The following is a 24495-nucleotide window of genomic DNA, read 5'->3' on the forward strand; positions in this document are numbered from 1 at the left end:
GGGAATCATGGGCACGGTATTCCCCAGTTTTGTTGTATAGCCCTTATCCCTCAAGGGGACCCTGACGGGTGGACTGTTTATTTCCCCAACATAGGCAAGGCTTCCCATGGCCAGTAATGAAGAAGCGATGCCCATATTAGAGGTAATGAGGCTTGCCCCTTCATCAAATAGCCCCACAAGTTCAAAGTCTCACGGCTCCCCGACCCCAGGTTCCCCTTTGACCACGACTCTGAACACTACAACTACTGTCCACTACTCAATGCCTATTAGTGCATTATCCACCCAAGTCGAGACTCCTACTCTCCCAACTTCAACTTCATCAGCTCTACCCCCACAGCCTTCTTCCCCATTCACCTCATTTTCCCTTATTACTACCTTACAACCTTATTCTCCACACCGTAATACTAACCCCTTCAACAATACTCCCTCTTCCACACGTCCCCGTCCTTCTACCATCCACAACTCTACCTATATCTTAAATACTCTATTTAGCCCAGCCAAATGTGACCGATTTTTCGTGATCCCCCCTACAGATCCTTACTCAGACAACACCTATCTCTTACAACAATATCTCCAAGAGCAAGTGGGCAGAGTCCCCTTCCTTACCCGACCCGATCGTTCCCGTCTCGTTACAGTTATATCTAAAACTGAAGCTATAGCACTATCAAATCTAATTTCTCTGGCAATCCGATTCCTGCAGAACCTCATCCAACTCTTGATACTTGTACTGGAACTATCTTTATCTCCCCAGCAAGCTGCCCTATGAATATCGATTGGTCAGATTGTGGAAAGTACTTACTCGGCTGCCTTAAAGACCGCGATGTGATATCAGTACAGTGTTACTCCATTCCTAAAGGTCATTGAAAGAAATCCACCTACATTGCCAAAATTACTTTCACTACACATGACCTTCCCTTTCGTATCTCTATTGGTGGACTGTCCCTACCTGTTCGACCATACCAACCCCTTCCCCGTCAATGTCAAAACTTGGCGCTTTGGACATCCTGCCAAACACTGCCGCTCCACAGACCGATGCCCAACCCGGTCATAACCGATTAAACTGCCCTGCACAAACACGTACATGTGCTAACTGCGGCGGCCCCCATAATGGAGTTTATAGAGGCTGTCCCACTTACAAGTTCGAGTCTGAGGTAGCGACCCTCAAATACAAAAATGGTTTCACTCTACATGAAGCCAGACAGGAAGCACGTCGACAACGTTTCTCTTATACTCCCTCCTCTATATATGTCGCTCTCTCTACCCCTCCCCTCCACCTCAAGATGTTCCTACACCCTCCCCTATACCTACTTACTTCCCAACTTCCATTTCTACATTCTACCTCCCCCAGTCAAATTCTTTTGCCACTCTAAGCCCAGATACTCCAATCTCAACTACAGCTCCAATCTCATCTACGGTCCCAGCACTGCCCCCTCTCCCTCCTCGCACTACCCACAGCAGACAGACTAAACGTTCCACCCCTTCTTTCCCTACCGCACACTCACCCCCAAGTCATAACTTTAACATCTGGGATGCAAACAAAATCCTTCTGGGTTTCCGTTGTTAGTCTATTTATTTAAATTACAAAAAAATAAAAATAAATAAAAACACATGTCCATAAATCATGCCTTTGTCATATCAACCCCAATGGTAATTTATCGAACAAATGTATTTATCCTTCCAATTATCTCAGCAGACAAGCATTTGTACATTTTCGTTTACTTTCGCAATATCCGTTACTCGTCAAAGAGACCTTTCTCATCTGCCTCACACAGGAGCTCAAGTAGCCTCGCATTCATAACTTCATTCGTTCCAGATAAAAGTTCCTTCTGTACTGGCTTCAGAATTCCAGCCAAGAATTTCTCCATGTACTTGCCACCATTCGGCCAAGACATGATCGGCCCGAGGAGCTTCGCCATGCCCGTCTTGAAGCCGTTTACTACAAGTCTGATGGGCGTGAAGGCTCCGTGGTCGAGCATGGAGGGTCCTGGGACTTTAGCCGCGGGGTTCGTTGTACTAAGAGTTCCTTGGGTGAGTATGATACCCACGGTGAACCCATAGATGGCTGTGCGGTCCCAGTCTTCCCGGAAGGCGGTGTAGTCGTAGTGGGGCAAGGGTGCCCCAAGCTTAGTGGTGAGGGACGTAAAGAGGGTGTGGTACTTATGCAGGAGGTCGTCGATGTGGGCTTTCCTTAGTTCTAGCGTGGTTGTGGTATGAAGCAGGTACTGGAGGTCGAACATGGGATTTACCCATCCAGAGTTCCCCCAGTCGATGAGTTTGAGTCCTTCAAGGATCTGTTCTTGGCCGTCTTCATGTTGTTTGTGTTTGTACATAATGTTGCAGTTCCAGAAATCCCCATGGCAGAGGCACTGGTTCCCGAAATCGTCGAAAAGAGCGTGAAATTTCTTGGACAAAATGGCATTTGAGTTCTCAACTTTCTCCGCAAGTTCTTCCTTGCCTTTCACCGTCTTCAGATAGGCAACGCAATTTTTCAAGCTGCAGGCTAGAAATGGGGGGATAACACTAATCGTCTCGGCCTTGAACTGGTAACATGGGAACTTTTCGAGGAAATTGTGAGACTTGTTGTAGGCGTAAGACACTGCATGGAGCTTTGCAATTTCCTCAACAGCCCTCATGATGTGTTCGACGTCAAGGCCTTTTCTCTTGTCATTGGTCACATATCCAGCGGCCTTGATGTTCTCCATCACCAGCACATACTCGCTTCCTTTCTGCTTTCCGTAAATCATCTTCGGGATACAAATCGGTGACGCCTCCGGCACCCTGGCAGCCAGGAAAGCGTTGAGCTCGTGTACTACCTCCGAGTACATGAGAAACTCTTTGATGTGGCTCTGGAGCCTCCTGTGAATTTCAGCGGTGAAGGCGTCCGCGTGGAGGAACTTGGCGGCAAGGTGGTATGTTTTCTCCTGGGCCTCTCCTTGCCCGCTCGCGATCTCTGCCGTGATGTCCACTAGCACTAGTTCCGAATTAAACCCTTCCCCGGGAGGAATTCCTGAAAGAAAGGTATATACTTTCATTTATATGAATATTGTTGCTGCAGTGTCGTCTGACTGTTGTTTCTATTTTCACACACATAAATATATATACTATGCATATATACATATACATATATGAAGATGTGTGTGTGTGTGTGTGTATCTGTGTGTGTGTGTAGAGAGAGAGAGAGAGAGAGAGAGATAGAATATTAAACCCACAATACGATGTGAAAATAAACCGTTTTGGACATTTCCGACTTGAACTTTAAATAAAAGGGGTTTATCCGGTGAACAAGCATATTATGTCACTGAGACCGAAGCATGCTTTTGGCTTTATATCTTACTGCTGTGTACAGTCCTACCAATATTTGCAAACTCGATGAAAAAGAAGCATTCTACACCAAACTCACATCTCTGGCAGACAGCTGCCCCGGTGAGACATTCGCATTGCACTGGGCGACTTCAATGCAGTATCCGGCTATGATCGAGCCAGCTACAAGATGTGTATTAGTCCCCATGGCTCAGGAACTGATCTCAGTAGCGAGAACAGCGTCCTCCTCCAAGATTTTGCTAAGTGCCAGCGAATGATGCCCTCCCCCCAATCTCTTGCCCGTTGTTGTCGTTGAGGGGGGGGGGGGTTAGGAGACGGAGACCCAATGCAGGGATCTCCCCTGCCTAGGGCCTCAGCCATCGACTCAACTAATTTTGCATGTTTTTCCTCCAGCTTTTTGTTTCCGTCCCTTCTCCAACCCCTTCTACTATCTACTTCCTAAGGTGCAAGAGCTGTGCTGAAAGGATGAAAGGCTGACTGTGCCAGTCCTGAACGGCCTGAGGGAATCATGGGCACGGTATTCCCCAGTTTTGTTGTATAGCCCTTATCCCTTAAGGGGACCCTGACGGGTGGACTGTTTATTTCCCCAACATAGTCAAGGCTTCCCATGGCCAGTAATGAAGAAGTGATGCCCATATTAGAGGTAATGAGGCTTGCCCCTTCATCAAATAGCCCCACAAGTTCAAAGTCTCACGGCTCCCCGACCCCAGGCTCCCCTTTGACCACGACTCTGAACACTACAACTACTACCCACTTCCCAAGCCACATAGGCATACAAGGGAACGAGCTTGGTGATAAACTAGCCGAAAAGGGCAGGGGTATGCCCCCATCCTCCATGATCGTTAAACCCAGCCGAAGGGGACTGAGCCAAGGTACCAAAGCTGCAGCGTGTGCGGTCCTCCAGGAAGCACATAGAGAAAACATCACAAAATCGCTCGCTGCCAAGTGGTACTCAGATGCTTCAGGCTATGAGCCACTGGCCCTTCCTCCAAATACAAAAAGAAGTACCGAAGTCTTACTATTCAGACTAAAAGCGTTTTAAGCAGGGGAGCGCTTGGCAAGAATTCTTGCCAAGCGCTGTACCGTTCCCTGCTTAAAATGCTTTCCAAGGCAGGCAGGCCCTCTTCAGTGATGCGAGACATGTGGAAATGTCTTTTTATAAAGTACAAATCATAACAGTCCTTGATGAGCATAGAAATATTAAAATAACACACGAATATACATACTTGGGTTTTAAAAGCAATATTCCCACCAACAATCTCGGAAAGAGATAACATGCACAAGTCGAGGGTGGAGTTTATTTCACCTGCGGTTGGTAACAGTTTGAGCCCGCAAATCAAAACAACCGACAAGCTAGCGCCGTATCAAGATGACAGAGTAAATCTACCTAAACATCTTAACAAAGCGCAATATTTTCGCCTATATTCACCCCCCCAATCCCTTGCCCGTTGTTGTCGTGGGGGGGCTTAGGAGACGAAGACTGAGACCCAATACAGGGATCTCCCCTGCCTAGGGCCTCAGCCCTCGACTCAACTGATTTTGCATGGTCTTTTTCCTCTTCAGCTTTTGTTTCCGTCTCTTCTCCATCCCCTTCTGCTATCTACTTCCTAAGGTGTGAGAGCCGTGCTGAGAGGATGAAAGGCTGACCAAGTGCCAGTCCTGAACGGCCTGCGGGAACTATGGGCACGGTACTCCTGACTAATCTAGCCCTTATCTTCAGTAGCGAAAGGAGGTGGACCGATTAGGCCTATTTACATAATCCAGGTTCCCCATGACCAGTAATGAAAATGTAATCCCTTTATTAGAGGCTATGAGGCTAGCCCCTTTATCAAATAGCCCTAACCCAGGCTCTCCTTTGACCACGGCTCCGAACACTGAAACTACTGCCCACTCCTCAATGCCTACTAGTACATTATCCACCCAAGCAGAGAATCAATCTCCAGAAGACATTCCTACCCACCCAACTTCCTCAAATTCAACTCCATCCCTGCAACCTTCATCAAACAACCAATCCTCCCTTATTACTACCTTGCAACCTTATTCTCCATCATTTCGTAATACTCCCTCTTCCACACGTCCCCGACCATCCACCACCACCAACCCTACAGATATCTTAAATACTCTGTTTAGCCCAGCTAAATGGGACCGATTTTTCGTGATCCCTGCTACAGCTCCTTACTCAGGCAACACTCTTCTCTTTCAACAATGCCTCCAAAAACAAGTAGGCAGAGTCCCTTTTTATAACAGACGCGATCGCTCCCGTCTGGTAACAGTCAGATCAGAAACTGAATCTATAGCACTGTCAAATTTAACTGATCATTCTGGCAACCCCATTCCTGCAGAACCTCATCCAACCCTTAATACCTGTACCGGAACTGTCTCTCTCTCCCCAGCAAACTACCCAGTCGATGCCAAAGATTGGTCAGACCGTGGAGAAGACTTATTAGGATGCCTCAAAGACCAAGATGTGAAATCAGTACATTGCTACACCATTCCTCCTAAAGGTCAACGAAAGAATCCGACCAATATTGCCAAAATTACCTTCCGTACACATGACCTTCCCTTACGTATCTACATTGGTGGACAATCCCCCCCTGTTCGACCATACCAACCCCCTCCCCGTCAATGTCAAAACTGTTGGCGCTTTGGACATCCTGCCAAACATTGCCGTTCCACAGACCGATGCCCCATATGTGCCATAATCGACCAAACTGCTCAGCACAAACACGAACATGTGCTAACTGAGGCGGCCCCCATAATGTATTTTATAGAGGCTGTCCCACTTACAAGTTTGAATCTGAGGTAGCAACTCTCAGATACAAAAATGGTCTCACTTTACGTGAAGCCAGACAGGAAGCACGTCGACAAGGTTTCTCTCATACTCCATATTCTAGCAACATCGTTCGCTCAGCCCTTCCCCCTCCACCCCAAAATGTCCCCATTTCCACTTCTACATTCTACACCTCTCAGACCAATTCCTTTGCCACTCTAAACCCAGACACCCCAATCTCAACCACAGCTCCTATCTCAACTACAGCCCCAACACCAACCCCTCTCCCTCCCCGCACTACCCGCAGTAGACAGACTAAACGTTCTAACCCTTCTTCCCCTACAGCACAATCACCTCCACCTACCTATACCTTTGTTCCTGAGACACCAGTCTCCTCTTCCCCCCCTCATGAGAAAACCTTTATTCCACAAAACTCTCCAACCAATTCCATTGCAGAAACAATTACCTTCTCACAAAACTCTCCAACAAACTCCACTGCAGAAACAATGGATGACATTCAAAGCTATATGCTTGAGACACAAGATCCCATAACTCATGCTCCTTCCACACTTGAAGTGGTTGCCGATATTCATACCCCTCCTACTAATATTCCCCCTACACCCCTTCCTCCTACTCCCTCTCAACACAACCTAACCCCCTCAATCCCAACCACCACTGATATCCATCCCCCCAATACCCATCCTCCTGATATGCATCCCCCTCTTACTCACAGCACCCCTACACCCTTTCCTCCTAATCCCTCCCAAGGCAACACATCCCCTTCAACTCCAACTATCCATCCTTCCGATATTCATCCTCCTAACACTAATACTCCCCACACATCTACCCCCTCCCAACACAACCCACCCCCTTCAACCCCAACTATAGGCACATTCTCCCTCCCTCCATCCCCTCTATCCTTTGCACTCCCTCCCGGATACACACGAGAATCACTCATGGCACAACAATGCCCTTCTCCAGACTCCCTACCTCCTAATATCTCTCCTTTACACCCCCTAGCTCCTTCCCCTTCAAATTCCCCAACACGTACATGTGTTATCATTCATAAATCAACTAGGATATAGCTCTCCTACATTGGAATATTCGCGGTTTCCGCTCTCATATATCAGACCTATGTCATATCCTTGCTTCTCATAATCCATCTATTATCTGCCTCCAGGAGACTTTCCTCACACACCCTCCTATTCCAATTCCCAATTACCATTTTATCTCTTCCCCACACACCCTTTATGTCTCGTCTATACTTATCCATCATAAAACACCTTATGTCATACCTCCCATACAAACTTCTGTCCCGTGCACAGCTATTCGCATCTTTCTTCGCCGCTGGATCACAGTGATTTCAGTCTACTTCTCCCCATCCCATCCCATTGACTTTACTGCCTTTGAGACTCTAATTTCCCAACTCCAACCACCTTTCCTCATAGTTGGTGATTTCAACTGCCGCCACACTGTGGGGTGACTCTACCACCAACTCCCGAGGCCGATCTCTAGAACGCTTCCTCTTCACAAATAACCTAATTATTCTTAATTCAGATCGCCCCACACACTTTGACATGCGCACACAATCCTTTCCATGCCTTGACCTCTCTCTATGCTCTCCTACTTTACATCTAGATTTCCATTGGTCAGTTCTAGACCACTTCCCCTATAGTGACCACTTCCCAATACTCCTTTCTCCTACTTCATATGTACCACTTCCTAATCCTCCACGCTGGTGCTTTGATAGAGCTGACTGGCATACTTTCACTTCACTCTCTACTATACCTATCCCTCCACCCCCCTTACCGTCCATTTCAGATATGCTACATTGTTTTACAACCACGATCCTAAGAGCTGCTTATACAGCCATTCCTCGAACTTCAAGACCCTATACTTCTAAATGTGTTCCATGGTGGAATTCTGATTGCACCAAAGCGCTCCGCTTAAAACGAGCAGTCTGGAACAGCTATCGCTACAAATGAGGCATCCCTCACCAGCTATCAGCCCTTATTTCCTTTAAAAGAGCATCTGCCCATCTTCGCCGTACAATTGAAAACAGCAAAACAAATAGCTGGCAAAATTATGTTTCCTCAATTACATCTTCTACATCTATTTCAGCTGTTTGGCGACGGATCCATAAATTATCAGGCAAACATCCCCCCCATCCTGCATCCGTCCTCCATATTCGAGATATTCTCATCTCTGAGCCTGTCAAAGTAGCTAATGAACTGGGCAACTATTTCAGCCAGGTCAGTAGTGGCTCTCACCTTTCCCCACACTTTTCTTCCATTAAAACCATCAAGGAACGCACCCCTATTACCTTCACCCTATCCTCTGATAAGTCCTATAATGCTCCTTTTTCTTCTTCTGAACTCAACGCTGCATTACAGTCCTGCCGCAACACTCATGAAGGCCCTGATGGTATTCACTATCGTATGCTCCGACACCTCCCATCTTCCTCTCTATCCTTCCTTTTAACTATTTTCAACCACATATGGACGTCAGGAAATTTTCCTTCTCATTGGCGTGATGCTCTCATCCTACCTTTCTTAAAACCCAATAAATCAGGTACCCTACCCCAAAATTACCGCCCCATAGCTCTAACTAGCTGCTTGTGCATACTAGAACGAATGGTTAACTTCCGTTTAATATGGTACCTAGAATCTCATAATCTCCTTTCCCCTTCCCAGTTTGGTTTCCGACGTGCCCGAAGTACAGCAGACCCACTTGCCCATTTCGAGACATACATTACATCAGCATTTGCACGCCATGAATCTGTATTAGCTATTTTCTTTGATCTAGAAAAAGCATATGACACCACATGGCGATACCATATCCTCCAACAATTGTCCTCTCTACGTGGAAACATGGGTGTTTTCATTAAATCCTTCCTTTCTAAACGTACTTTCCAGGTCAAGATTGCCTCTTCCACTTCATCATCTTTTCCTCAATTCGAAGGCGTCCCACAAGGAAGTGTGCTTAGTACCACTTTATTCCTTCTTGCTGTAAATGACATAGTCTCAGTCCTACCACCAGGAGCCAGAGCATCACTATATGTTGATGACTTAACCATCTATGCATCTGGCACATCCATACCAGATCTCTGTCAATTCCTTCAGTCTGCAATAACATCAGTAACTTCTTGGGCCACCAACCATGGCTTTCGCTTCTCTACCTCTAAATCTTTCCCCATCCTTTTCTCTCGCTCACGCACGGTCCCCAAACCCCCACTCTTCTTATATAATGCTCCACTCCAATACCGGTCTTCTGGCAAATTCCTAGGCGTTATATTTGATTCCAAATTGTCCTGGCGAGACCATATCTTGTATATCAAAGAAAAAGCTCAACGTCGCCTCCGAATCTTACAAACGCTTTCTCATATCTCCTGGGGCTCAGATCGCAAAACTCTCCTCCATCTTCATGTTACTTTGATTCTCTCCACTCTAGATTATGGATGCCATATCTACTCCTCTGCCTCAACCTCTCTTCTTGCTCACCTTGATAACAGTCCACCACAGCGGTCTCCGCTTAGCCCTAGGCGCCTTCCGCTCCTCTCCAGTTGAGAGCCTATATACTGAATCAGGCATGCCGTCCCTCTCTCGACGTCGAGCCCTTCTCTCTCTCCGATGCTATGCTCGATTTCACCAATTTTCCCTTACCAAACTAACTATTCCACAATCCTTACTTCATACCTTTACCTCTTCTCCACGTTTACCAATTCCTCTCCCCGTACGCATGGATACCCTCCTCTCCCATTCCCCCTTCCCTCATCTCCGACCTCTCCCACTGTCTGTCCATTCCATTCCTCCATGGCTTATACCTAACCCCTGTATTTGCTCCTCAGTTTTCCCTGACCCACCAAAATCAGATATTCCCCCCTATATCCTTCTCGCTCATTTCCTTGACCATGTGTCAATTCATTCCTCCAGCATTCATGTTTACACTGACGGTTCCAAATCCATCTCAGGAGCTGGATTCGCAGTAACATTCCCAAATTGCACTTCAAATACACCCTCCCTCCTGAATCTAGTGTCCTTACTACAGAACTATATGCACTCCTTTTTGCCTTAAGACGCATATATTCATCCACCTCTTCCTCTTTTACTATTTTTACTGACTCCCGTAATTCTTTAACCCTCATAAAGTCAATGCACTCGACCAATCCCCTTGTCTGTAAGATCCAGAACTGGTTGTTCTATCTATCCACACGTCACAAATCTGTCAGATTTTGCTGGGTACCCAGCCATGTTGGAATCCCTGGCAATGAACAGGCAGAGATACTCTTGCACGATATGCCGCAATGTCCACATCACCTCAACAACGCTTCTCACATATTCCAGCTACGGATTATTACCCCCACTTTAAGACTTTCTTGTATACCCGATGGCAATCTTTTTGGTCAAGACTCCACAACAATAAATTACATACCGTAAAACCATCAATCTCCTCTTGGTCAGCTCCATTTCACAAAAACAGACGTTGGGAGACTGCCCTCGCACGATTACGTATTGGCCACACTCGCTTAACACATGCCTATCTGATGTCACGCTTAGACCCGCCCCTATGTCCTCTATGTAACATCCTTCTTTCAGTCCCACACATTCTCTTGTCCTGTCCACGCTTTAATACAGCACGTATTCTCTGCTTTTCCACACCTATCCTCCCTTCACCGACCTCCCAACATATCAGACATCCTTACAGAATCTCACAGCTTCTGCCTCGACAACCTGTTCTCCTTCCTCAGACACATAAATATCCTTCACTTGATCTAACTCCCTTACCTAAACCACCATAATCTTTTCCCTCATCTTCAACCTCTCAACACTATTCTAGATAGTTGACACGTAACAACTATCACCTGACATCCCTCTTTACTATACTTTCCTATAGTGCTATATGACCTTAGATGTCTAGCACATTTATCTTAACCATTAACCATTAACCATTCGCCTATATTCATATAAAGTGCCTCTAAAACAATGAAACTCTTCCGATTGACAGCCCTTTCATTCTGACGCGTTATCAAAACAAATGAATATCCTTGAATTAAAATATAGGCCTACCCATTCCCATTTATCCGATTTTATGAGGTTAAATATAACAAATCATCGAATACAATATCAACAGAAGAATGTTGCCAGAATTTCTCAGACTTTTTCACTTGAAATATTCTTTATTTCATAAAATAGCTGATATATTCTCGATTTAGAAAGACGGGAAGTTTAACAATAAGAGGAAATTGTTCGTCTTATAATCATTTATTATTCATAAGTATAACTTTTTATACCCATAATCTCCATTACCTCCTTTCGTTTTCAGTTAGTTTCAAATTCTTTGAATATGATTTTAAGAAAATTACAGAATCAGATACCGTGAAAAAAATTATTTATCTGATAAGATAATAAGCGGAGTTCCTGGCTAACGCCCGTATTCGAAGGATCGTGACCAGTACGGTACGCGACCGACGCCGTTGCCATGGTGACGGTACACCGCTTGACTTAGCAAGCGCAAGTCAAGCCATCTACGGAGGTCGCTTGAGAAAGCAAGCGAAATGCTTGAGTTAGCAAGAAAAACGCTTGAGATTTCAGGCAAGAACTTTCCCTGCTTAAAACGCTGTAAGACTAAGTTTCCAATGCGCTTGGCAAATTATTGACAATGAGACTGGGAGGTCATGTAAACACTGCGGCGAGCCTAACGCCACCCTGTTACATTACTTGCAGAATTGTGTACACACAATTTCTGAGGCAGGGACCACCCACCACAGCCGCCGGGCTGGTAAAAAGGGTGTGCAACATGCTTTCTCCGTGGCAGCTGGATCGCTTGCTTGCAATCCAGCCACCGCGGTAAGCATGCAGTTCAAAGAAAACATCTGAGTTAACTAGAAATAACGCAGGCCGGGCCACTCCAGAGAAAAGGCCCGGGCGAAGCATGACTTCGCAAATCTAACTGAACTGAACTGTACTACCCACTACTCAATGCCTATTAGTGCATTATCCACCCAAGTCGAGACTCCTACTCTCCCAACTTCAACAGCTCTACCCCCACAGCCTTCTTCCTCATTCACCTCATTTTCCCTTATTACTACCTTACAGCTTTATTCTCCATCTCACCATAATACTAACCCTTCAACAATACTCCCTCTTCCACACGTCCCCGTCCTTCTACCATCCACAACTCTACCTATATCTTAAATACTCTATTTAGCCCAGCCAAATGTGACCGATTTTTCGTGATCCCCCCTACAGATCCTTACTCAGACAACACCCTTCTCTTTCAACAATATCTCCAAGAGCAAGTGGGCAGAGTCCCTTTCCTTACCCGACCCGATCGTTCCCGTCTCGTTACAATTGTATCTGAAACTGAAGCTGAAGCACTATCAAATCTAACTAATTTCTCTGGCAGTCCCATTCCTGCAGAACATCCAACTCTTAATACTTGTACTGGAACTATCTTTATCTCCCCAGCAAGCTGCCCTATGAATATCGATTGGTCAGATTGTGGAAAGTACTTACTCGGCTGCCTTAAAGACCGCGATGTGATATCAGTACAGTGTTACTCCATTCCTAAAGGTCATTGAAAGAAATCCACCTACATTGCCAAAATTACTTTCACTACACATGACCTTCCCTTTCGTATCTCTATTGGTGGACTGTCCCTACCTGTTCGACCATACCAACCTCTCCCCCGTCAATGTCAAAACTGTTGGCGCTTTGGACATCCTGCCAAACACTGCCGCTCCACAGACCGATGCCCAACCCGGTCATAACCGATCAAACTGCCCTGCACAAACACGCACATGTGCTAATCCTCCTAATACTACCGATGTCAATCCTCCTCCAACTCATATTCCTCCTACTCCCTCCCAACACAATCATCCCCCTCAACTTCAATTACAGAAGATATCCATCCTCCCGACACCCATCCTCCTCCTGCTCATATTCCCCCTACACCACTTCCTCCTACTCCCTCCCAACACAACCCACCCCTCTCAACTCCATCTATACGTACATTCTCCCTCCCTCCATTCCCTCTATCATTTCCACTCCCTCCTCGATACACACGTGAATCACATGTAATCCCCTTACCTAAACCCACCATAGCCCATTCACACAGCAACTTTATCCATCTTTAACCTTTCAAGATAACTCTAGGTAGTTGAGGCATAGCAACTATCACCCGTCACCCCTCCTTTAATATACTTTCCTATAGTGCTATATGACCTTAGATGTCTAGGACATTTATTTTGCTTTTTAACCATTAACCATTAATCAGCGAATGAGGATTTCTGTCTCATGATGTCAGCACTCCAACCCATACCTCTGGGCTTGGTATAGCGATGCAAGTTCTGAGGCCAATGAGTTTGACTGCATCCTTATTAGCACTCGCTGGGGGATCCTCCAGAGCTGCAGGGTTTACCGGAGTGCCGAGTTCTGTGATAGTACCATAGATTGGTTGTGGCAACTCACGGAGCTTTGCTGCAGCAGTCTCTGAAGAGTGCCTTAAAATCTGACAGCCCCTGTAGCCCTTTGGGACTCATTTAAGCGTGTAACACTCGATGCAGCCCAGGAGTCCATTGGTGAACGCTCGAGGACAAGGCAGAATTTCATCTCGCTGGATTAACTGGAGACCACAGATGCGTGTCGCATGGCTCGACTCACTGGCAATCGAGACATACGCCTTACCCATATGCGCGAGACTCGAACCTTACTGATAAGGGATAAGGAACAGTTTATCAGGAAATCAGTCCGCTCCCATTCCCTCGGACCTGTAGAGGGGCGTGGTCATCCTTCCCTAGAAGGAGAAAGGGGATCGTTAGGACTGTAGCAACTATTCTTCATCACTCTCTCTATCCCTCTTTCCTCTCTTTATCTTTATCTCTCTATCCCTCTTTCCTCTATCTCTTTCTTTATTTCTATATCCCTCTTTCCTTAATCTCTCTCTCTCTCCTTCCTTCCCTCTTCCTTTCTCCTCTTCTCTCCCCCTCCTCTCCCATCTCCTTTTCCAGCTCTCCCTCTCTCTCTCTCCTTACATCCCTCCTTGCCTCGTCTCATTTCCCTCCTCTCCTCTAACTTCCTTTTCGCCCCCCCCCCTCTCTATCTCTTCCTCCCTCCAACCTTCTCTCTTCCTCTTTCCTCTTTTCTTTCTTTCCTCCTCTCACTTTCTCTCCCCACCCCCTCTCTCTCTTTCCCCATTCTTCAGTACACATCAAGTCATAACTTAAATATCTGGAATGCAAAGAAAATCCTTCAGGGTTTCCGTTGTTAGTCTATTTATTTAAATTACAGAAAAAAAAAAACACATGTCCATAAATCATGCCTTTGTCATATCAACCCCAATGGTAATTTATCGAACAAATGTATTTATCCTTCCAATTATCTCAGCAGACAAGCATTTGTACATTTTCGTTTTCTTTCGCAATATCCGTTACTCGTCAAAGAGACCTTTCTCATCTGCCTCACACAAGATCTCAAGCAGCCTCGTATTCATTACTTCATTCGTTCCAGATAAAAGTTCCTTCTGTATGGGCTTCAGAATTCCTCCCAAGAATTTCTCCATGTACTTGCCACCATTCGGCCCTGAGATGATTGGTCCGACGAGTTTCGCCATGCCCGTCTTGAAGCCGTTCACTATGAGTCTAATGGGCGTGAAAGCACCGTGGTCAAGAATGGAGGGTCCTCGAGGTTTATTTGCGGGGTTCGTTGTGCTGAGGGTTCCCTGGATGAGCATGTTACCCAAGGTAAACCCATAGATGGCTGTACGGTCCCAGTCTTCCCGGAAGGCGGTGTAGTCGTAGTGGGGCAAGGGTGCCCCAAGCTTAGTGGTGAGGGACGTAAAGAGGGTGTGGTACTTATGCAGGAGGTCGTCGATGTGGGTTTTCCTTAGTTCTAGCGTGGTTGAGGTGTGAAGCAGGTACTGGAGGTCGAATATGGGATTTATCCATCCAGAGTTCCCCCAGTCGATAAGTTTAAGTCCTTCAAGGATCTGTTCTTGGCCGTCTTCATGCTGTTTGTGTTTGTACATAATGTTGCAGTTCCAGAAATCCCCATGGCAGAGGCACTCGTTTCCGAAATCGTCGAAAAGAGCGTGAAATTTCTTGGATAAAATGGCATTTGAGTTCTCAACTTTCTGTGCAAGTTCTTCCTTGCCTTTCACCGTCTTCAGATAGGCAACGCAATTCTTCAAGCTGCAGGTCAGAAATGCCGGGATAACATTAATCGCCTCCACCTTGAACTGGTAACATGGGAACTTTTCGAGGAAGTTGTGAGACTTGTTGTAGGCGTAAGACACTGCATGGAGCTTTGCAATTTCCTCAACAGCCCTCATGACGTGTTCGACGTCAAGGCCTTTTCTCTTGTCATTGGTCACATATCCAGCGACCTTGATGTTCTCCATCACCAGCACATACTCGCTTCCTTTCTGCTTTCCGTAAATCATCTTCGGGATACAAATCGGTGACGCCTCCGGCACCCTGGCAGCCAGGAAAGCGTTGAGCTCGTGTACCACCTCCGAGTACATGAGAAACTCTTTGATGTGGCTCTGGAACCTCTTGTTCATTTCAGCGGAGAAGGGGTCGGCGTGGAGGAACTTGGCGGCAAGGTGGTATATTTTCTCCTGGGCCTCTCCTTGCCCGCTCGCGATCTCTGCCGTGATGTCCACTAGCACTAGTTCCGAATTAAACCCTTCCCCGGGAGGAATTCCTGAAAGGTTTATACTTACGTTTATGTAAATATTATCATTTCAGTATTGCTTGATTGTTCTTTTTCTTGTTTCATGCTCAGGGTGATGTGAATCGATGGTGTGGTAGCAAACGTAATGTTAACTGCTTGAATGCCTTCTCGCTTTCAGCTGACACCACTGGCTAGCCTAGTGCGAAAAAGGGTGCAGCCAGTTCTTGGCCTCTCTACCATCGAGATTTCTGCAGTGCCTCCTTGTGGCCACCCATGGAAACTGGGCACCTTGCAGTCCCAGGCTAAGCTATGGGTGATCTTGAAACAACAGGAGGCCGTAGAGGTATAGAGTCTTGGTCCACCGGTGTGTGGACATGCCCTGTCCCTCAGCTCCATGGGATAAATGGGCTGCTCAGGGGAGGGGGTCTTGTCAGTCCTCCTCCCTGCTAATTACAGACTCACTGGCAATGGCAATGAGTCATGTAAATGGAAATGCTGGGGAGAGGGGTACTGCCCCTCCCACCCAACAAGTGAGGCGGGCTGTGGATCCTGTTGGGAGGGCAACTGCTGGAGCGCAGGATGGGAACAGGAGTTACTCATACCGCCTGCTTCCCGCCAATCCAGTGATAGGCCTGTGGGGCAAAGTCCTAGGGAACCTAACAGCCGGAAGTTGGGCCCCACTGTATACCGTCCTCTTTTCTATGAGGCAACAGTAGCAGGGGAGGCAGAGGTCCCATACACCTGGAACAACTTCCCGAGGTTTAACCTCGGGTGGGCTACCCCATTCATACGAATTTGCTGCCGGAGAATTAATATCCGAGGGAGGACTGGCAGGGCCTATCTCCTCTGAGCCGCTCTTTAACCCCAGGAGGTTGAGGGGAAGAAGTTGGTATAAAGCCAGGATGTGTCCACACACACGGCCATGGCTCTGTGTCTCTAGGGCTTCCTGCTGCTCCGAGATTCCTTGCAGTTTAGCCTGAGACCACAAGGTGACCAGTTTCCAGGGATGGCCCGTCTTGAACCGGCAGGGGGAGGCTTAAGCATAGCTGCTCCCTCTTTTTGCAATAGGCTAGCCATCATTAGCAGCGGTAAGCAAGAAGGCATGCAACACTTACCACAACCTGTGCTACCCCACGATCGCTTCACATCACCCTGCCTGTAAAGCACCCACCCGCGCGCGCGCGCGCGTGTGTGTGTGTGTGCGTGCCCGCGCGCGCGTGCACTCCTGGCAAGTCCACAATAAACTATACCCTTGCGCTTCGAGTCATGGAACGCCGTTGTGATTTTGACTCTGGGCTGCTTACAACCTACATCGATCTCAAGAGGGCGTTTGCATTGCGAATCGCTTTGGAAAATCATGAGACTTAGGGGAATTGCAAGAAGGATTATTGGTTAATAGCAAGCCTATAATACTGGTACTGAAAATGTTGAGTGTAGTGGTGTCTTTACACCAACCTTCAGCATATATATATATGTATGTATATATATATATATATATATATATATATATATATATATATATATATATATGGATACATATCTATATATTCATATATCTATGTCTGTCTATCTATTTACATATATATAGATAGATATCAGTCTAGATAGATAGACTCTTTCTCTGTCACTCCCTGACTGTATATGTATATATATATATATATATATATATATATATATATATATATATATATAAACACACACACACACACAAACACACACACACACACAAACACACACACACACACACACACACACACACACACACACACACACACACACACACACACACACACACACACACACACACACACACACTTCACTTCCCGCTCATCGACAACCACCTTGGCTGACGGTGAAATCAACGACGGAGACCTTCGTGCCGGGCCGCTCCTTGCCCTCGTAGTCGGCCAGCATGAACTCCAGCCAGGCCTTCGTGATCTGTTTGCCTCCCGAGGGCGCCTTCATCTTGGCTCTGTGGGGTTCGTTGCGGTGGCGTTTCCTCTCCTTTCTTCTTTCTCGAATGTTGCTTCGTCTGGAAAGGATTTGGGAAGTTGAAGTGAGGGAAAGAGAGGCAGGTCGTCGTTTTTGTGATTGTTTTCATATCGTTGTTTTCTCATGATTACAATTATTATTTATTATTGTTATTGTTATTATTGTCTTTTTTATTATTATTATTATTATCATTATGTTTATTATTATTACCATTATTATTATTACTAATTATTATTATTATCACCAATTATTATTATCATATTATCATTTCTTATTGTTAGTAATACTATTATGATTATCAGTATTATGATTATTATAATTATTATCATCATTAATATTATTGTTATGATTATTATAATTACTATTTTTATTAACATTATCAGTATCAGTAACAATTAGTATTAGATTGGTGTTCTTACTATTAGGATCATCACCATCATTATTATTTTTTATCATTATCATCATTATTCTTGTCACTATTATCACTTGCTTCATTATTATCATCATCCCCTCCACCCACAGTCACTTTATTCCATTAAAAGAAAATTATTTTTTTTCAAAACTAAAAACATAATTGCAGAACGAAGTGGTCAGTACTTACAGGTAAAGAGCAAAAGGCAAGGCAGTCTCATCGGTATCGCCTATGAGGTTAAACTGTTGTCTTTATGCAACACTCCAGGGTATGCTTGCCATAATAAATAGCCTCTTATCATAAGTCGTTCCATCCTTATCTATATCTAATCTCTGCAAGATCCTTCTCTGCATCCGGGAGTGTTCGTGGGAGAGCGGTTTCGGTAGAATATCTGCTAGTCATGGTTATTATGCAATATGCATGTATGTGCTTGTGTTGTGTTTGTCGTGTGCTGTGCTTGTGTGCGTGTGTGTGCAAGTGTGGTGTTCGTGCATGTATGTGGAGTTTGTATATGTTTTTTTTTCTGTGCTCGTGTGTTTGTTTATGTCAGTGTGTTTATTTGTGCGTGGGTGTGATGTTTATGTATGTGGATGTGTGTGTGTGGTATGTTTGAAGGGGGGTTTATGTGGTGTGTGTGTGTGTGTGTGTGTGTGTGTGTGTGTGTGTGTGTGTGTGTGTGTGTGTGTGTGTGTGCGTGTGTGTGCGTGTGTATGTGTGTGTGTGTGTGTGTGTGTTTTCTTACCTGGTTGTTTCGATACGGAAGAAAAGCCAACTTCAGATGGTCCCGTTTGCTATAGTTAAATTGTCGCATCTTTTAAATTAGTGTTCCATGCTGCAATAGTTCTGTTTTGGAAACTAATTTTTTGAACATTTTTATCGCCTCAACTTTTTAGTGTGTCCTCTCGTCTTTCTTGTGCTCAGAATTATAGTCATCTTTGTTAAACTTCACTCTTCCTGTAACATCGTCAAACATCATAAACATGCCCCTCGCCCCCTTCCAAAGTAGTAAGACCTAATCTTTGTAGTCTATCTTCTTAGCTTGTCTCTTTGAGTCAGGTGCTTATCTTCTGGCTGCTCTTTGAACTCTTTCCAGTGCGTCTATATATTTTTTTTAGGCGTGGACTTCATGCCACTGCACGATACTCTAGACTAGGTCTTATGATGGCTGTAATTATTTTCTTTGCCATATCTTCGTCCACATACACGAATGGCCTCTTTATGTTGGCAGTCAGTCCTATCATCTTATGGACCTTTTCATTTATATGATCATTCGGGCTTAGGTTTCTGGTTATGATTACCCAATCTTTTTTTCCAGTCAGTTGTGTTTGATGTTGGGTCTACTGATTTATATTGGAATAGTGGACGATTTCTCCCTTACCCAAACTTGCGTGGCATTTATCGGTGTTGAATTCCATTTTCCAAGAACAAATTAACATGAACAAGTTTTCAATGTCACTTTGGAGGCATTGGCCTAAGATTGTGTTATCCTTTTTTTTTGTATTCTCGCGTCGTCTGCACACATTCAGATGATTACCTGGGCTTATGGGTGACCTTAAATCATTGACAAAATAGTAAACAAAATCGGTGCCAAGGCTGATCCTTGAGGCACTCCGCTAGCTACTCGTCACCGTGTACAGTACTCCCCTCTAATTACGGTGTTCTGTCATTCATCCATTCGAGAGGTTTGCTTTTCTCTCCACCTAGATGTTCCACTTTCCATAACGGCCTTCTTGGAAACACTTTATCAAACGCGAATTTTCACATTTTTGATAGTTTTCCTTGTCACTAAATTTTGGGGTATTAACAATAGGAGTATGTAGTTCGGCACATTCCCTGAGAACCCAGCTAGAAATCTCATCTAGTCCCTCTGCTTTGGCCTTCTGTAATCCTTTCAGTAATCTTTTATTTACTTATTTTTAGGGTAACATTTTCGATGTTCTTTACGTTTATGCGGGCATTTGCCATTTCAAAGTATGGGTCCTGAAGAAACACTGAAATTTTTCAATAAGGTTTTCACACATTTCCTTTTCAGTATAAACAATATTACTGTCTTTGATGGCACTAATTTGATCTCTACTTATATTTTTACTATTTATGTAGTTCCAAAAAGAGCTTTGGTTGATGTTCATTAATTGTTTATATGCTAATTTCGCCTCCCTCTTGGTTTGGATATACTCATTTATTCCTACTTATCTCACACGCTGCCTGAGATCTATGTCTTCTGAATCTTTTCCAAAGGAGCTGCTTGTTTTCTCCCATTTCCTTGCATTTATCACAAACCATTTTTACCATTTCTTGCTTCAGTTTTATATCAATTTGAATTTTCCTATTTATAGACTGCAAAATTCTGAATATGGCACATAAAGGTTCTCATTTCCCAGTTTATGCCATCAAAGAAATCTTTTCGGCTTCTGTAATCCCCTCTCATAATTCTACTTATCCTTTCTTTCCTTACTTACGTTCAGTTTAATTTCTACATTGTCACCTTTTCCAGTACTCAATATCCTTCATATCATCTTTATGCTTTGTGAATATGTGTGCGTGTGCGTGTGTGTGTTTGTGTGCCTGCGTGTGCGTGTGTTTTCTTACCTAGTTGTTTCAATACGGGAGAAAATCCAAGTTCAGATGGTCCCGTTTGCTACAGTTAAATTATCGCATAACCTTTTAAATTAGTGCATCTAATAATGACGACGAGCGTGGCTATGCGGTGAAGAGGTGGGCGTGGTCGTCCTCATTCAGAATGCAGTTCCAAGGACCTTGCATGACAGTTCCCATACGATAATTCTCGTACATCGCTCGCACTGCACATTTATCTGCAGACGCACGATGACTAGCACAAACCCCACTTTCGAATCGCTCCCACTCCTTCACCAATCGATGGCACCGAAGGACTAAAATACCCTCATATAATATCCTAAATTTGATTCAAGAAAAACACTCACTCACTTCGAAATTCAAGGGGAAACGGAAACGAGCGGTCGCTGGGAAGAAACTGTCTGACTTCTCCTCCGAATGTCTTGTTGAATAGTTTACTCGCCTTTCTCTTCTCAGTGCCGGTTGCCAACAATTGTTTTTTCATCCTTTCATTTCCTTTTCTGCTGGTCAGATGCATTTCTAGCGTGCTGTGTTTAACCAGATCGATTTTAAAGACTGAAAGTTCAGTGGTGCCTTTTTATTCTCGTACGTTAAAGTTATATCAGATTCCCTCAACGCAAAATGTCAGTGCGCATGACAATTGGTAACTGAGACAATGAGTTGCAAGCTACAAATGACAGCGGAATTATGACATTTTCGGTAGTATCCATTTCATTATTAAATAATGTCATAATTATCAATATTCACGTATCCACTATACAGACATGTGTGTATATAGTAAATATATCTAAAATTCAAGTTAATTATTTTTTGAAGCACTGTGAGGATCATTTCAGTGCTTGCTTCGAACTCATTCACAATCACTGGGTCTGCAATTTCAAGCAAGACCTTGTAGAACCACCAAGGTTACTGAATAATCATGTGATTTGTCTCCGTATACTTTGCAGTATACCATCGCTTTCTCTCACATTATTGGTTTGCATACAGTGATGATACAATGTAGTTTGTTTAGCGTACACGTCCCCCTAGATGTTAAAACCAACCATATATATATAATTTTTTAACAATGATGAATTATTTTAAACGCATATTTCTCTCAACGGTATATCCATATAATTATTAAGTAATTCATATTTGCCATAGTAAATGAAGGTGAATGCCTATATGAAGTCCACAACCGCAAGTATTTCTTGATGTGGGGAGCCTTGTGTATATGGTATATAAGACCACTGACACCCCCCCCCCTCGCAAAATTATAGTGTTATGAACAAACTTATAGATAACGGCTACCTACCTAAAGGCCTGTCCACGCAAGCGGGCGGACAACTGTAGAGGGGACGTCACAGGCGAGAAAACGAGGAAACTACTATTCACCGAGTACTTTGTCTGCCCGTGAGCGACTTCCGATAGAAAACACTGGCTTCTCCATTCGTTATTTCGCTACTGCAGGAAGTAGAAAAATAACTAATATATATTGATTAAACGAAAAAATAACGCATGTTCATTCACACGGTACTGCTCCTTCATATATACACCTAAAGCACACATACCTCCTCCTCCTGTCCACATCCTGAAATGTGAGCCTGCTGACAGGATGGAAGGACGGCTTTGCGTAAGTCCTGAACGGCCTTGGTACTCCGTTTGCTCTTCCCTCTTTACCCTTTTCACTTCATTTTTTTGTCTTTAGTGGCAATTCTCAGATTCAAATTTGGCCTCACTTTACGCGAAACCAAACAGGAAGCACATTGATTTTTTTCTCCCTATTCTAAAAATGCCCTTCACTCTCCCCCCTCCTCTTTCCTCCCAAGATGTTTCTATTCTCCCCCAATATCTCTTCCTTTCTCTACTCTCAATCCAAATCTGACATTCTAAATCCAGACACCCCAATCTTCACCGTTGTTCCAGACGCTCCAATCACTACTTCCCCGGTATCTGACCCTCTTCCTCCTCGCCTAACTCATTGTACAAGACTAGTTAAACGTTCCATCTCAGCTTCTAGTCGTCCTCTCTCTTCAACCCTTAAACATGTCCCCTTTTTCTCCCCCTCATAAGAAAATCTTTGTTTCTCAGAAATCCCAAACCATCTCCACTTCAAAAACTCTCGGACATCCAAAACTAATCATGACTCAAAATAACGTGCCTAATCCATCCTTCAATCTCTCTGCTCCCATTCTTTCTACACTCAATAGTAACTGCCAACATCCATCTTCCTCCTACTTATACCCCCCCCCCCCCTGCTTCACCAGCATCATCCCTTCCGTTTCCCCCAGGAAATGCATGTGATCCTTCGACACCCCCCCCCCTTCCCTGGACAAATTGGTTGAGGCGTGGGCTGAGGTCCATGGTAGGGGTGATCTCCCACATTGGGCCCCAGTCTCCGTCTCCTAAGCAACCCCCACGGGTAGCTTATGAAGTATGTAAGGTGTGCATGCAACAGGATCCCCTCCCCCTCCTCCATCCACAGTGTTTGATCTTCCTGTGCTCTTACTTCTACCAAGTATGGTATACGCGTATAAAGTGGGGGATACGGGGGGGGGGGGGGGGGGGGGGATCCGAGTTGGTACCTACCGTGAAAATGCATATTCAATTATCAATTATTATTATTTATCATTGTGTGCTTGCTAAATTTGCCAATAACCCCTTCAACACATCAAAAACTCCCTACACACAAAAAAGGAGAAAAAAAGGGGAAGGGAAACAACAATGTACACTTCAAACGTCGTATCCAGGTCCTGTAAAATTTCCATTAATTTTTTGGCTCGCGACTGGGAAGTTGATAAAATTTTTAAAAAATTAATTTTAGACAGGTGATTGTTATCCGATCTGTAACCACTGTGGGTAGAGGAAGAAAACCTACTTCCAACGAACAATTGTTTGAAGCTATATTTCATTTTTGCAAGTAATGGTTGTTTCTATCCTTGTGTGTTTTAGGTGTATTTATTTTACCGGGAAATTTCTGCCGCATCAACATCTAAGGTCATTATAGGCTTATTCAAAATACATATAGAGGGTAAGGCTTAGGGGCAAAGTCCCAGGTAAGAAAAGGTCATACAGCACTGATAAAATATTGGGGCAAGAAGGGTAAAAATGAGTTAACTATTAGGACAAAAGTTACAGGTTTTAGTGCTGTAGGTTAGTATGGTAGTGAAAAGGGTAAAGAGGGAGAGCAAACTGTATGAAAGACTGACGCAAATCCAGCCTTTTATCAAAGTTATCACATTAGGACGTGGCCAGGAGGGGATGAAGAGAATGCAAATGAAAGGAGGAAAGAAAAGACCATGCAAAATAGACGAGGCAAAGACTGAGGTCCAAGGTAGGGGTGATCCCCTACATTGGCCTCAATCTCGGTCTCCTAACCAAAGGGGAGGGAGGATAAAAAAAAAAAGGTTTAGTACTACTACTGTACAGACAGAATCAAGAACCCTACAATAAATTGGACAGGCCAATCTTAATCACTGCCTTCAACAACACACGTCAGTTCAATACAACTTTACCAGGAGAATATTTATCCTGTGAAAGCTACACAGTTCTAGAAGGAAAGTGTTCAAAGTTTTAACATAAATGCTGGCTTCAACATGTTACAAGGTCTGTCTGCACAAACGGGCATGATTAAAGGGCAACTGTAAAGGTGACATCACAGGTAAGAAAATAGGTATTGGTGAGTAGTTAGTCCATCCATGTGGACAGGACTCCAGATATCTTTTCACAATCATGAATTCATTCTCTTTCTCAGT

The 24495-nt window shown here is 44.5% G+C and overlaps 3 protein-coding genes across 3 annotated transcripts in view; all 3 read right to left on the reverse strand.

The window, feature by feature from the left end:
• LOC138863605 (uncharacterized) overlaps positions 1-1399 on the reverse strand; it is a 3754-nt gene extending 2355 nt beyond the window's left edge. Inside the window, exon 1 of the mRNA XM_070128269.1 lies at positions 1-1399. This exon is cut by the window's left edge and continues 419 nt beyond it. The gene's annotated coding sequence lies outside the window, so the exon portion shown is untranslated.
• A 152-nt stretch (positions 1400-1551) lies between these two features.
• Positions 1552-13871, reverse strand: LOC138863606 (uncharacterized). The gene is made up of 2 exons (XM_070128271.1): positions 13860-13871; positions 1552-3007 (listed from the first exon to the last, which is right to left on the reverse strand). Exon 2 carries the CDS (start codon positions 2823-2825, stop codon positions 1734-1736), a length of 1092 nt encoding a protein of 363 aa, XP_069984372.1. The 5' UTR covers positions 2826-3007; positions 13860-13871; the 3' UTR covers positions 1552-1733.
• Positions 13872-14346: 475 nt separating this feature from the next.
• On the reverse strand, positions 14347-22200 carry LOC113817008 (uncharacterized). The gene is made up of 3 exons (XM_070128270.1): positions 22056-22200; positions 17604-17794; positions 14347-15792 (listed from the first exon to the last, which is right to left on the reverse strand). The coding sequence occupies exons 2-3, from the start codon at positions 17725-17727 to the stop codon at positions 14519-14521; spliced, it is 1398 nt and encodes a 465-aa protein (XP_069984371.1). The 5' UTR covers positions 17728-17794; positions 22056-22200; the 3' UTR covers positions 14347-14518.
• Between the last annotated feature and the right edge of the window lie 2295 nt (positions 22201-24495).

Source organism: Penaeus vannamei, chromosome 12 (genome assembly GCF_042767895.1).
Source record: "Penaeus vannamei isolate JL-2024 chromosome 12, ASM4276789v1, whole genome shotgun sequence".
Lineage (NCBI taxonomy): Eukaryota > Metazoa > Arthropoda > Malacostraca > Decapoda > Penaeidae > Penaeus > Penaeus vannamei.

Coding starts and splice junctions, on each gene's coding strand:
- LOC138863606 (XM_070128271.1), bottom strand. CDS start 2,825: ATGTACTCGGAGGTAGTACACGAGCTCAACGCTTTCCTGGCTGCCAGG.
- LOC113817008 (XM_070128270.1), bottom strand. CDS start 17,727: ATGAAGGCGCCCTCGGGAGGCAAACAGATCACGAAGGCCTGGCTGGAG. Junction 15,793..17,603: donor TGATTTCACCGTCAGCCAAG/GTGGTTGTCGAT, acceptor TAAACCTTTCAG/GAATTCCTCCCGGGGAAGGG.